General features: G+C 33.2%; 1 protein-coding gene across 2 annotated transcripts; it reads right to left on the bottom strand.

The window, feature by feature from the left end:
* Nucleotides 1-2,379: 2,379 nt before the first annotated feature.
* Nucleotides 2,380-5,001, bottom strand: LOC145134590 (serine/threonine-protein kinase BSK6-like). Of its 2 annotated transcripts, XM_079069430.1 has the most exons (10): nucleotides 4,653-5,001; nucleotides 4,338-4,564; nucleotides 4,131-4,266; nucleotides 3,900-4,033; nucleotides 3,679-3,784; nucleotides 3,504-3,589; nucleotides 3,328-3,417; nucleotides 3,058-3,240; nucleotides 2,851-2,964; nucleotides 2,380-2,738 (listed from the first exon to the last, which is right to left on the bottom strand). In XM_079069430.1, the coding sequence occupies exons 1-10, from the start codon at nucleotides 4,735-4,737 to the stop codon at nucleotides 2,496-2,498; spliced, it is 1,404 nt and encodes a 467-aa protein (XP_078925556.1). In that variant the 5' UTR covers nucleotides 4,738-5,001; the 3' UTR covers nucleotides 2,380-2,495. The 2 variants fall into 2 exon arrangements, with proteins under 2 accessions (XP_078925556.1, XP_078925555.1); XM_079069429.1 differs by having other exon boundaries at nucleotides 3,058-3,417; nucleotides 4,653-5,000.
* Nucleotides 5,002-12,366: the final 7,365 nt, after the last annotated feature.

Below are 12,366 nucleotides of genomic sequence, written 5' to 3'. Positions count from 1 at the left end.
TGGATATGGTTTATATGCTGGTATAGAGGAATTACGTTTCTGTTCTACAAATTGGCAAGATATATGCTAGTATAGAGGAATTGCGTTTCTGTTTTACAAATTATGCAGAATGAGTATCCACTATGGTTTGTGAAATCTTTTACAAAAAGGCTAAAAGAGAAATGTGTAACCAACAAGAAACATTTATTGTCCCTTTAAACTTTGGGCATCATAGATAAACTAAGAAAGATCATTCCAGATTAAAGGACTTGATGATACTCACACTTGTATTACGGAGTTCAACCATGGTACATTGGTGAATCCTAATTGGATTGCTAAGAAAATACATAAAATATTTGAGTGCAAGACCTAGGATGAAAAGCAAAGAGATAAGAGAAGGTATGTGAAGTGTCAATGGCACAATGTTATAGAGCAAAGAAGAAAGCTTTGGCAATAATAAATCTAAAGCTGACAGAGCATTATGGGCTTGTTTAGGACTATGCTCGTAGGATTATGAGACCAATTCAAGAAATATTGCAGAAAAGTAGGTGTTACAGTCAGATGGAAGGACATACTTTCACATATTCTATGTTTCTTTTAGATGCGAATGAAAAGGTGAGTTATTAACTGCAACTAGAAGGGATAGGAAATCATAACAACAATGAGAAACTATAGATTAGAGTTGGGATTTTCATTTGAAGCTTCATAAAAAATAGGAATCATTTTCATTAAACTTTTTCTTGTACCATTCATTCAGAAGTTCTTCATCATACCATTCAAAGTATTTACAATCTTTTTTACCGTACGTGAAATACCTACAACCAGAATATCTTCTTGCAGGGTTTTTGTGACTCCAAGAGAAAGAAAATTGAGCTGATAATCCATAATAACACCTCTTAAAGGGTTGATTCCTTACTATTCGTAGACTTGTCTGTGATGTTGAACCACATGATCGACCTTTAAAATCAAAGAAGAGGAAAAGAGGACGAAATGTCGAAATGTGAAAACCTAGATTTTAGCTTACATTTAAAGATCTCTCCAGTACATTCAATTAATGCCAAGTAGGAGTCCACATGGCTAACACATCACCTACTTGACACGTCAGATCCAATGAAATTGAGTAACCTGAAGGAAATTGGATATGTGGTCAACATTGAACAAAACTGAAACAAAATTGGAAAATACCATGTTCAATTTATAAGAAAACTTAAAACAATGTCAAAATTGATTTTTTTAACACTTAGTGTCTTTTGTACCATTTATCATAATTTTTTTTTAGCAAAATAGCCACATATTTTGCAAGAAGCCCATTAGGAAATGCATATTTGCTAATACAAGATCACGTTTTGACGAGTTTGTTTATAAAAGGTATTGTTTCTTCATGAGAATTGAACTCGTTGATCAGTAACATCCACATTAGATTCTGGGCTAAATGGAAAAATAGCAACACACTTTCGATATTTGTTTATTATTCTTTCTATTACAGCATTGCACATTTAATTTTTTCTTATTAAAACAATGTACTTTGACAAATCAACCCGATTATAACATTGTACTTAAAATTCTTTTCATTAGGACAATGCATTTTGATATACTCAATTTTAGCAATAGAAACTACTTTGTATTCAGATGAAATTGTTATAGTTGGATATAATTTTCGAAATATAATTTTTTAATAGGAATAAATGAAAGTAAGATGCTATGATAAACAAATGAATGAAAGTACATTGCTACTTACATATAATCCTAAGATTCCTGTTATTATATATATATATATATATATATATATATATATATATATATATATATATATATTGATTGCATTCAGTTACATATGGGATGAGTTGGATATAATAGAAAGAAATTTGTGTTTCAAATATGGCGGATCTAACTTCAGAAACTGGCAGTTTTAGTCTGTACATCAAAAACTTGGAGTTAATTTTCTTAAGGGTTAGGTGCAGAAAATGGTAACATACTTAAACTGATTTGTTTTCTCATAGCATCCTATTTTCATTTCTTCCTATTAAAACATTCAACTTTTAACTAATCTACTAAATTGTAGCATTATCATCTAAATACAAAACAATTTTCATAGATTTTTCAAAGTACAGTGTCATAATAATTTTTTCTTGAAAGCATAATGCCTTAGTAAAGAAAAAAAGTCTAAACTACAATCTTGTAATACGAAGAAATGAAAGTATGATGCTATAATATACAAACGAAAGTAATATCTATTTAGTGGTTTTTAAGAGATTATAATTGCATAATATCAAAAGAAATGAGTGATTGACCATATGACACATCATGCTTGACTTGTCATTGCAAGCTAACCATTAATCTTTGAATAAATGGCAAATTAATCTTTTAAGCAATGTAAAATTATCAAATTTAAACATATAGTTTAATAAAAATAACTGATAAACACACATTCTCTCGTTACATATAAAATAACATTTGTTCACAAACCAGTTCCAAAAGATATTGAATTAAGAAAATATTTACAAAACCAAAATGTTTCATTTGCCTTTAGTTTTGGCCTCCAAAATTGAGCCATCTTTAAGCATTTCACAAGCATCATTCTCCATTCCTAAGCTAAAAAGAGCAGCAGCTTGGAGATAGAGTGCGGTTGACCAATCAGGTGATGCCACCTGTGCTTGCATCGCATCTCCTAAAGCTTCTTGTGCTTTGTTGTTCATCAAGTAGCACAAACATCGCCTCGCATACACAGTTGGTGAAACCATGCTTCCATTCTCAATAAACTAAACAAAAGAAAGAACCGAGTTTTAGATCTCAAACGAAGCGTATTTTAGACATTTCCAAGAGCATCATGTGAGATGCAAATTCAAAAAAAAAAAAAAAAAAATTACTTACAGTTGTGTATGACTCGATCGCGGTATTGAAGTCCTTGGTTCTGAAAGCAGTGTCCGCATGCTTCCTACCATTCAAAGCCTCTTGTAATTCACTTGTCCACATTTGAAACGAAAGCTACAAAAAATAAACACAAAAAAAAATAAAAAATAATAATAACAAAAACCCTAAACGCTAAAACAAGAACAAATAATGAGGAGAGAGAAAGACCTCATTTGTAGCCCCCTCATCATCCTTGTATCCACTTTTTTCCAACATCTCATGTATAGCAGTTAGATCCATTCTGGAGCAAGCTTCTCCAAATGGTGATAACGAGTCAATTTCTTTTGCAGTTTCCACCGGGGGCGGATTTGTAATTTCCATCAACACAACGGATGACACCTCTGTTTGTTTCTGAAGAGCATTGAGAGACATGACAACAGATTTTGGATTGGGCCTATCACGAGGCTCATATTGCAAACAACGTGAAGCTATCCTTACTAATTCGGTTCCATCTTCAATGGAAAAATGACCCTCTAAGCATGAATCCATTAACATTTGAAAGTTCTTCTCACGTATTAAATCAAGCGCCTACAATCACAAAAATAACACCAATTTAAATCATAATTTATAAACAAAAAAAAAAAAAAAGGAAATTGAAACTCTTTAAATTTTACATGACTCGGAGGAATGTGCTTTCCACTAAGAAGATCAAGAAGTATGGTGCCAAAACTGTAAATCACACTCTCTGCGTTTATTCTACCTGCCATATCGAAAAACATAAAGAAATATATATACAAGTTTAACCATATTATATATATTTTTTGTATGATTGTATCTCTATTTTTATACCTGTTTTCATATATTCCGGAGGTGTGAAAGCTAAATTAGTACTGTAGCTCTTCCCATCTCGGCTATTTTTCATTAGCCCGAAGCATGAGAGCCTCGGATTGCAATCCTGCAATATTAGATTGTCAGATATGTGGAGTCCTAGATTTTCTTTTCAAAAGAGCCCACACTTGACAGTCTAACTATGTGGGCCATGAAGCTAGGCTCTGATAACATGTTGGTACCTTATCAAACACTACTCTATAAGCATTAAGATCATGGTACAGGGATCGGCCTTTGATGCTGCAATACTCTAATGCTTGTGCCAAATACAAAGCCACACGTAATCGCATAGCCCATTTCAGTGGTTGGCTTTCCCCTAAATTCGTACATACAAGTTTATATATAAATCAAGAGCTCAAATTTATTAATAGAATTTTTTGGAGAAAAAAAAAGTGGCAACAAAATAGACCCACAATGAAACAAATGCTTCGATAAAGTCTCGTTAGGCATGAACTCTGCAACCAGTAATCTCTCGTCTCCTTCGTAGCAGCATCCCAACAAATTTGCCAATCTTTGGCTTCGAAGTTGGCCTACTGTTTTTGCTTCATCCTATAAACATAAACATCGCATCATTATTCAGAATCAGAATTAAATAGGGAAGGATGCTAGAGATAACGTACGAGGAATTGACGAGTATCAGGCCAAGCTGATTTGTTGAATCGTTTAACGGCGATCAGAGAGTCACCGTCGGGTAGCTTTCCTTTATAGACGACGTTGGGCGCCTTCTCGCCGTGCTCCGACACGACATTTTCGATGGAAAAGCCACCGGTTGCAGCTCTAAGCTCGTCTAGTTTGTACTCCCTGAAACATGGCCACTTTAGCTTGTCGTCTTCACCACCGCGGTTCTCTGAAGCATATCGTCGAACACATTATGTATATAAAGAAACGAGTATGAACAGAGATGTTCTAATGTTATAGACTAGATTTTGACGTACCCGGATCGGAGGAACGAGGAAGCTTGGATTTGAAACGACAACATCCACATAAAGAGAAGGAAAAACATGAACAACGACCACCCATCTGGAGAAGACACGAAACTAAGAAGTGCTTCAGTTATACAGAGGCGATTCTTTAATGTTGAATTGCCTTTCTTTCCCTTTGGTAAGAACTCATGAAAAGGTTTCTTTCTCTGAAAGTATAAAGGGTTTGCAGAATGAAAAGGGTTTTTGTCATTTTCATAAAAATGAATGATTAATGTGAGAGGCATTGAGGAGAAAGTAATGATGATGGGATAAAAACAACAGCGATATTTCTGTAAATCCAGGGATTCCATTCTCTCTCCAACTCAGGTTCTACACATTTTCCTGGTGTCAATGACATTTGTTTCATTTTGCTAGACAGGCTGGTTGAAAAATCAATCAATAGTTTTTATTAAAAGTATCTTATAAATTAGATCGTAATGTAAATTCATATAAATAAATAGGTATTTAGATATATTATATATAATTAATAGAAAAATTAATATAATTAAAGGATATATTTAAAATATTTTTTAAAAAAATCAATAAATTTATCAAAAACTATTTTAAAATAGTTTAACAAAAACTGCTTCATAAACTAACATAAATTATTTTCATAATTTTATCAAATATTAAACTACAGTAAACTAATTTATTTTTATTCAACATGGTTCAATAAATGATAAATTATTATTTACATTGTATAGACATGCAATTAAGAAACTAAATAATTTCATTGGTTAATTTGTATAATTTGTTATTTATTTCTAAGGATATATATATATATATATATATATATATATATATATATATATATATATATATATATATATATATATATATATATATATATATATAGAAAAACACAATCAGTTATATATGTATTTACAAAAAAACTTTACATTATTTTTATGTTTAAAAAACGCTTATATTAATATTTACCATTTAAATAAAACTAAAATACAAATTTTAAGAGAAATTAGAGGCTAAAAATGTGATGTTGCAAACATGTTTGTTTTTAATATGACCTTAATGTTAATTGGGATAAAAACAATTAGCTAAGAAGAGAAAAACCAACCATATAATTCTATATAGAGAACACACTCGAGAAAAAGTAATCGAAATAGATGTAGGGGTCGATATGTTTTCACAGACAATCGAGAAAATGTAAAAGATATGTATGTTATATCATCTTTTTAGCCGGTCAATTTTTCTAAAAATTTGCAATTTTGTTTTATTTAAAATGAAAATAATAACTCATTTTTTTAACATAAAATTAATATAAATATTTTATGCATATACATTGGTGGTTCTTTTTCTTATATATCCCTCATTTCTACATGAAATAAATTTTAGTCATATTTATAATTATTTTGGCGTTCAACGCGACTATTTGACAAACTTGTTCTTGTTCTTTTTTTTGTGCGCCGTTTCTCCTTAACAATCTAACGATGTGCCCAAATATGTTATTTGATAGGTACATAACATAAATAAAGTTGTTCGAATATGTTATCTGATATTCATTAATAAACATACCTAGAATTAAAATGATATCTATAAGTCGAATAATGTTTGTTACAGATAAATTTCAATCCATAACTTCTAGTTATTTCTTGGAATATAAATAAGTTTTTTTATATAATTACAAATTTTATAAAAATATGGGTTATTAAAAATTATATATATAAACATATATTACCAATACAGGACAAAATCATCTTTGGACATCCTTCATGAAGATCCAAGAAATCACATCTAATTAGGTAAACATTATCATATGTATATTGACTAATCTTAATAATTTATTGAAAAATACCACAATGTACAATAAAACTCAAAGCCTTTAATTCTCGAACAAGCTTTTAACAATTAGTACCTTTAAATGAAAAAAAATGATATATTTGAGACGAGCTTCAAATAATGGAGATATCATGTATGATAAAGGGGGTCATTTTGACATTATCTATATTTGTGAAGGGCCTATTTGGTAATCTTTACAAATAATGAGGTAATGTACTGGCGTAGTGGCCTGGCATGCATTTCTCCGGACAACCAAACCCACCATGTCCAGAGAATCATGAATTTTACCAACAGGGTCCCTCGTAATTTTCCATTTAATATAGGGTTGTGCTACCCCTATCCAAATTTACCCTCTTAAAATCAATCAAATCAATTATTTCATATTTGATTTGATATCATTGTTTTTACATTTTTTTTCTTTTGTTGTTGTTTTTTCCTATTCTGTTTTTTTTTGTTTTTTTAATTTTTTTTAATTATTATTATTATTATTATTATAAATTTCGCACAAAATTTTAACATTCGGACGACATTATAAATTCGAACGGCTATATAAAATCGGTTATTAATATTTTTTTATATTTTAATATTAATATTATTATTGTTATTATTATTATAAATACGAACGGCTATATAAAATCGGAAAAATAGTATAGTGCTCAACTAAAATATTTCAATCCGCATAACGCACCACGCAATTGTAATACCGTATCAATTAATATCCGTAATTAATATGGACAAACTTTGTTTTTGTTCCAATTTTATATAGTCATTCAAATTTATAATGCCCGATTTATAAAATGTTATTCGAAATTTATAATAATAATAATATTAATATTAAAATATAAAAAATATTTAAAAACCGACTTCATATAGCCGTTCGAATTTATAATTTCGTCAAAATGTTAAAATTTTGTGCGAAATTTATAACAATAATAATAATAATAAAAATAAATTAAAAAAGAATTAAAAACAACAAAAAAACAAAATAGAAAAAAAACAACAAAAGACAAAAAGTCAAATCAGGGGGTGGAATTGGAAAAAGAGGGGATACTTTTAGAAAACCCGTTAATTATAATGGCACCTTTTGTTTTGACCAGAAGTAGAGCTTTTACATATGATTTTGTTAGCTAGTGATATTTTCGGTTTATACATAAATAATCTCTTACCCAGCAAAGTAATGCGATGGTTTATACATAAATAATCTCTTACCGAACCGGTCAAAGAAAAACCGCTCAAACCGCATCCGAAAAACCGAAACCGATGCAAAAACCGATGGTGCGGATTTTATTTTCACAAAAACCGAATTTATTGGTGCGGTGCGGTTTTTATAAGAAACCGGTCCACCAAAACCGAACCGCACCGCAAGTGTATAAACAATAAAATAAATCAGTAATTTATATTATATATAATTTTACATATTATTTAAAAAACAAATAAATTCTACTATATAAACAATAAAATAAATCATAAATTTTTATTATATACAATTATACATGACATTTCGTGGATCGTTTATGATTACATAATATATATTACTTAGAGAAGTGAATTTATATTTGTTCTTTTTGTTGCTGATAAAAATATGTTTGTAGGAATTTACCTTAGTTATTTTATTTTACTTTATCATAATAATAGTTATACTTTGTGAGTTTCTTACTTTGTGTTTGTAACTTAGTGACTATGTGTAAATTGTAAGAGTACGTGGGATACAACTTGCATGTTTGTAGGTGCAAAATGAATGAGTTTGAGATTATGAGTTGTAAATGAAATAATCAAGTGAGATTATGAGTTGCAAATGAAATAATCAAATGAGATTATGAGTTGGAAATGAAATGATCAAGTAATCAACCTTAAAAACATAAAAGCGTGGTTTCTAAACCATTGCATACAATTATAAATCTTTATATGAATATCATGATTAAAAAAAATGCACCGGCGAACATAAAAAACCGAACCATATGCTTGACTCGGTTTAAAACCGACACCGAACCGATACAAACCGAAACCGCATTTGAAAACCGCAAAAACGAACCATTGAAAAACCGCACCCAACGGTTTCTAAAATGCAAAAACCGCACATTGCGGTTTGCGGTTCGGTTTGATCCTAAAACCGCACCAAACCGCACCATACTCACCCCTAGTTGTTTTATGGATTAAAACTTCTTTTATGGTTATCTTTTACATATTTACCCTCTCACTTCCCATTTATGACTTTTATGACAATTTTTTGTTTTTGTTTTTGTTTTTACTCATAAAGGAGTTTTGCTCTACTACGTTTTGTGTTGATGAGTTGAATTATTAATGGATTAAAATAAGAAGATAGCAAAATATTTTGTTGTGTGCATATTTTCTTCCTAGTCATGCAATATGCATCTTTGTTTCTCCATATAATAAGACACCATTGTTAATTTTGTATGTTGATGTGCATTGTCGATGTTATGTATAATTAACAACATAGCTTCACTTTAAGTTACCAGTCATGTTGTAATCACTTTAAGTTATCAATCATGTTGTAATTAAGTTAACAAACGATGATGGTGATCGTTTGGAAACACACAAACAATTACAGGTATAACTTCCTTTAAAATATAGAGTGTAACACCGTAATTTTTCGAACATATTTTTCATTTTAAAATCGCATACTTTTCATAACAAATTGTATGGAAATCTCGTTTATTCAAATTACAAAACACAACTCCATTAAAAATCCAGGATCCTCAAAACATAACTCTTTCTCTGGTGTGTACAATCAAGCCGGTGCCTTCCCGCGATTCCTGAGAACAACCTGAAACACATAACACATAACACGGTAAACACGAAGCTTAGTGAGTTCCCCAAAATACCACATACAACACATACGCCACTCGAGGCTACAGTGCGACCCTCCAGTCCCGTAGCTCGTTGGACCCTCTGGTCCGGTCATAGATCGTTGGACCCTTCGGTCCGGTCTGTATCATTGGACCCTTCGGTCTGATCTATATCGTTGGACCCTTCGGTCCGGTCTATATCGTTGGACCCTCCGGTCCGGTCTATACAACACATATCATACATATATCACAATGCACATAATCTCATACATACACATAGCACACAAGACCCTCCGGTCTACATATAGATACCACTCTAGGTAATGTATAGTGAGAAGACTCACCTGGCCAGCAGCAAGTAAAGACCCCGCTCTCGGATCTCGAACTAGCATCCACCTAACACAAGGGATGAATATCTCTAAGTGATACTCTAATCACAACTCTAATGACCGAAGGCTATTCTTCCTCTCTTTAACTTTTTGAAGTGGATAAAAGACCATTTTACCCCTCCATGGTCTCTACTACTTATGTTGATCAAAGCCCCAAAGTCAACAGAAGTCAAACTCGAGTCAACAGTCCATGTTTGACCGGACTCGCCGAGTGCACCCTTGCGACTCGTCGAGTCCACTTACTTTCCTCAGAAGTCTCATGACAGTCCAGCTCAGCTCGTCGAGTTAACCCCCTAACTCGTCGAGCTATCGCATGCTCAAGCTCATCGGGACAAGCCCTCACTGACTCGTCGAGTCAACTCATGGACTCGACGAGTCCCCTCGGTCTGATTCCTCATTCAGACGTCCAAAGTCAGATCTCTCATTCCAAACCTTAGATCTAGCCCTTTAAGACACCAGAGGCACATAAAGTCTCGACCTTTACGTTCATGCATGGTACAAATGCCTCAAGATGCCAAAACAAGCCCTTCTTAAGGTGTTAAGCACAACAACCCTCATTTGGATGAATAAAGTTGGGACCTTTGGACTCTAGGGACCTTACAAGGTCCAGATCTTAGGACTAGGCTTCTAGCTAATCCATTTTACTCAAAGTCCCAAACCAAAGGTGGTAAAAGCCCTAGAACTCCAAACACATGAGATCTAACCAAAATAATGAGAAAGGTGCAGACTTTTACCTTCCTCAGAAGCTCTGGACGATCTATCACTGGATTCAACTTTCCCCCTCTTGATCCTTGCTTGATCTCCTTCTCTTCTTCTCAAATGATGCACTAAAAATCCCAAGATAGCTTCTCTCTCACTTTCTAGCTCAAATGACCTTTAGGGTTTGCTTCTAGGGAAAGGGTGGCCGCAAATGAGGCTATAAGTGCCTTTAAATAGGTCCCAAACCCCGGAAATTAGGGTTTCTCTAATCAGCGCCTACTCGGCGAGTCCCTCTCCTCGGACTCGTCGAGTCCACTCATTAAATCCACGGGAGAAACCCGACTCGACTCGGCGAGTTGGACCCTCAACTCGTCGAGTCCCTCCTTTAATCACAAGATTAACCTACACCATAATACCTCTGAAAATCCGGATGTTACATAGAGTATCTTAGTAAAATCAATGACAATAAAATAAAAAAATAATCGAAAAAGTAACCATTTGTATGTCAGTCATATGTGAAACTGTCCAAGTCAAATAGTCATCTCATAAATTTGTCCAGGTCCATGAATTTTTTTTTGAACGGCAGAAAATTTTATAAAAAAAGAAAAAAAAAGAGAACAACAACAACTAGCAAGGAGTTAGAAAGAATCCATTACAACATAATAGACGTTAAAACAGGATTATGAAGTCAGGGGCTCCAACCTAGTTTAGCATTACTACTTCTATTAAAAATCCAGAAAAACGATCTATCAATAATATCATAAAAAAGAATGGATTTCCTAGGATTAGCCGTTCCAAAAATTGTGGAATTACGAAAATTCCACAAAAACCAAAAGATCTTCAAAATAACCGCATCCAAAGCCTTGTGTTGACCTCCCCGCATGTTAGTCGAATCGGCCCAAGAAAAAAGAGATGGAATGGTCAATTGATCAGGCAATTGCACATTCCACCAAATAGAAGTTTGTCTCCAGATATCATTTAGCTCCATACACCCAACGAAAATATGGTCAATCGTCTTCACAACAACATGACAAACAAGACAGATGATCGACTCTACCTCAATGCCCCTATGCGATAATCTCTCCCTAGTAGGAATACCAAGATGCTTGATTCTCCATATAAGAATATTAATCTTAATGGGGACCCAATTATTCCATCTAGTCTCCAAACCAGTCACATCAAACATACTACTGTCAATAAAATCCTGAGCCGACGAAACGGAGAAAGTGTCAAAAACATCAGCGGTCCATCCCAATCTATCAAGTCTAGGCTGAAGCTGAAGATCCTGCATAATAAACATAAAATATTTCCACTGAGTCTGCTCAATTCCACCCTTAGGCAACCGACGAAAGGTATCAGGACCCCAACCAAAGGAAAATCGATCTTTAATAGACTCCATTTTATAATTATCCAAAGAAAAAATCCTCTGAAAAGTATATGCAAGAGGTAAATCACTCACCCATCTATCCTTCCAGAAGGACGTATAGGCCCCATCCCCCACTCTAATAGGACACATAGACATGATGTCAATATGACGGTTACGCAAACTAGAAAGCATACAAATAATATTATTCCAATGCCCATTGCAAGAACTACGAGGCTTCAAAGAAGAATAACCACCATCCGAACCATAAATAACTTTAATTACTCTCACCCACAATAAATCTAGGTGATGAAAGAATCTCTACCTCTATTTAAAAGTCATAGCCCTGTTAAAAGCAAACAAGTTACCAACTCCCAGACCTCCAATACGTTTAGAGGCCAAGATTCTATCCCATTTAATCCAATGCAACCATCTCTCATCCAAATCAACACCCCAAAAGAAGTTAGCTCTCATAGACTCTAATGATCTAAGAACCGTGATCGGAGTAGGAAAGAGCGACATCAAATAGCTACCTACAAAACCAAGAACCGACTTAATTAACGTAAGGCGACCTCCCACCGAAAGACATTTAGCCTTCCACCCTGCTAATCTGGAACGAAAGACATTTAGCC

This window comes from Lactuca virosa, chromosome 8, assembly GCF_052849685.1.
Source record: "Lactuca virosa cultivar CGN04683 chromosome 8, Lactuca_virosa_CGN04683_v6, whole genome shotgun sequence".
Lineage (NCBI taxonomy): Eukaryota > Viridiplantae > Streptophyta > Magnoliopsida > Asterales > Asteraceae > Lactuca > Lactuca virosa.
Note: the sequence above shows the minus strand (reverse complement) of the source record. Positions and strands in the feature narration are given on the sequence as shown.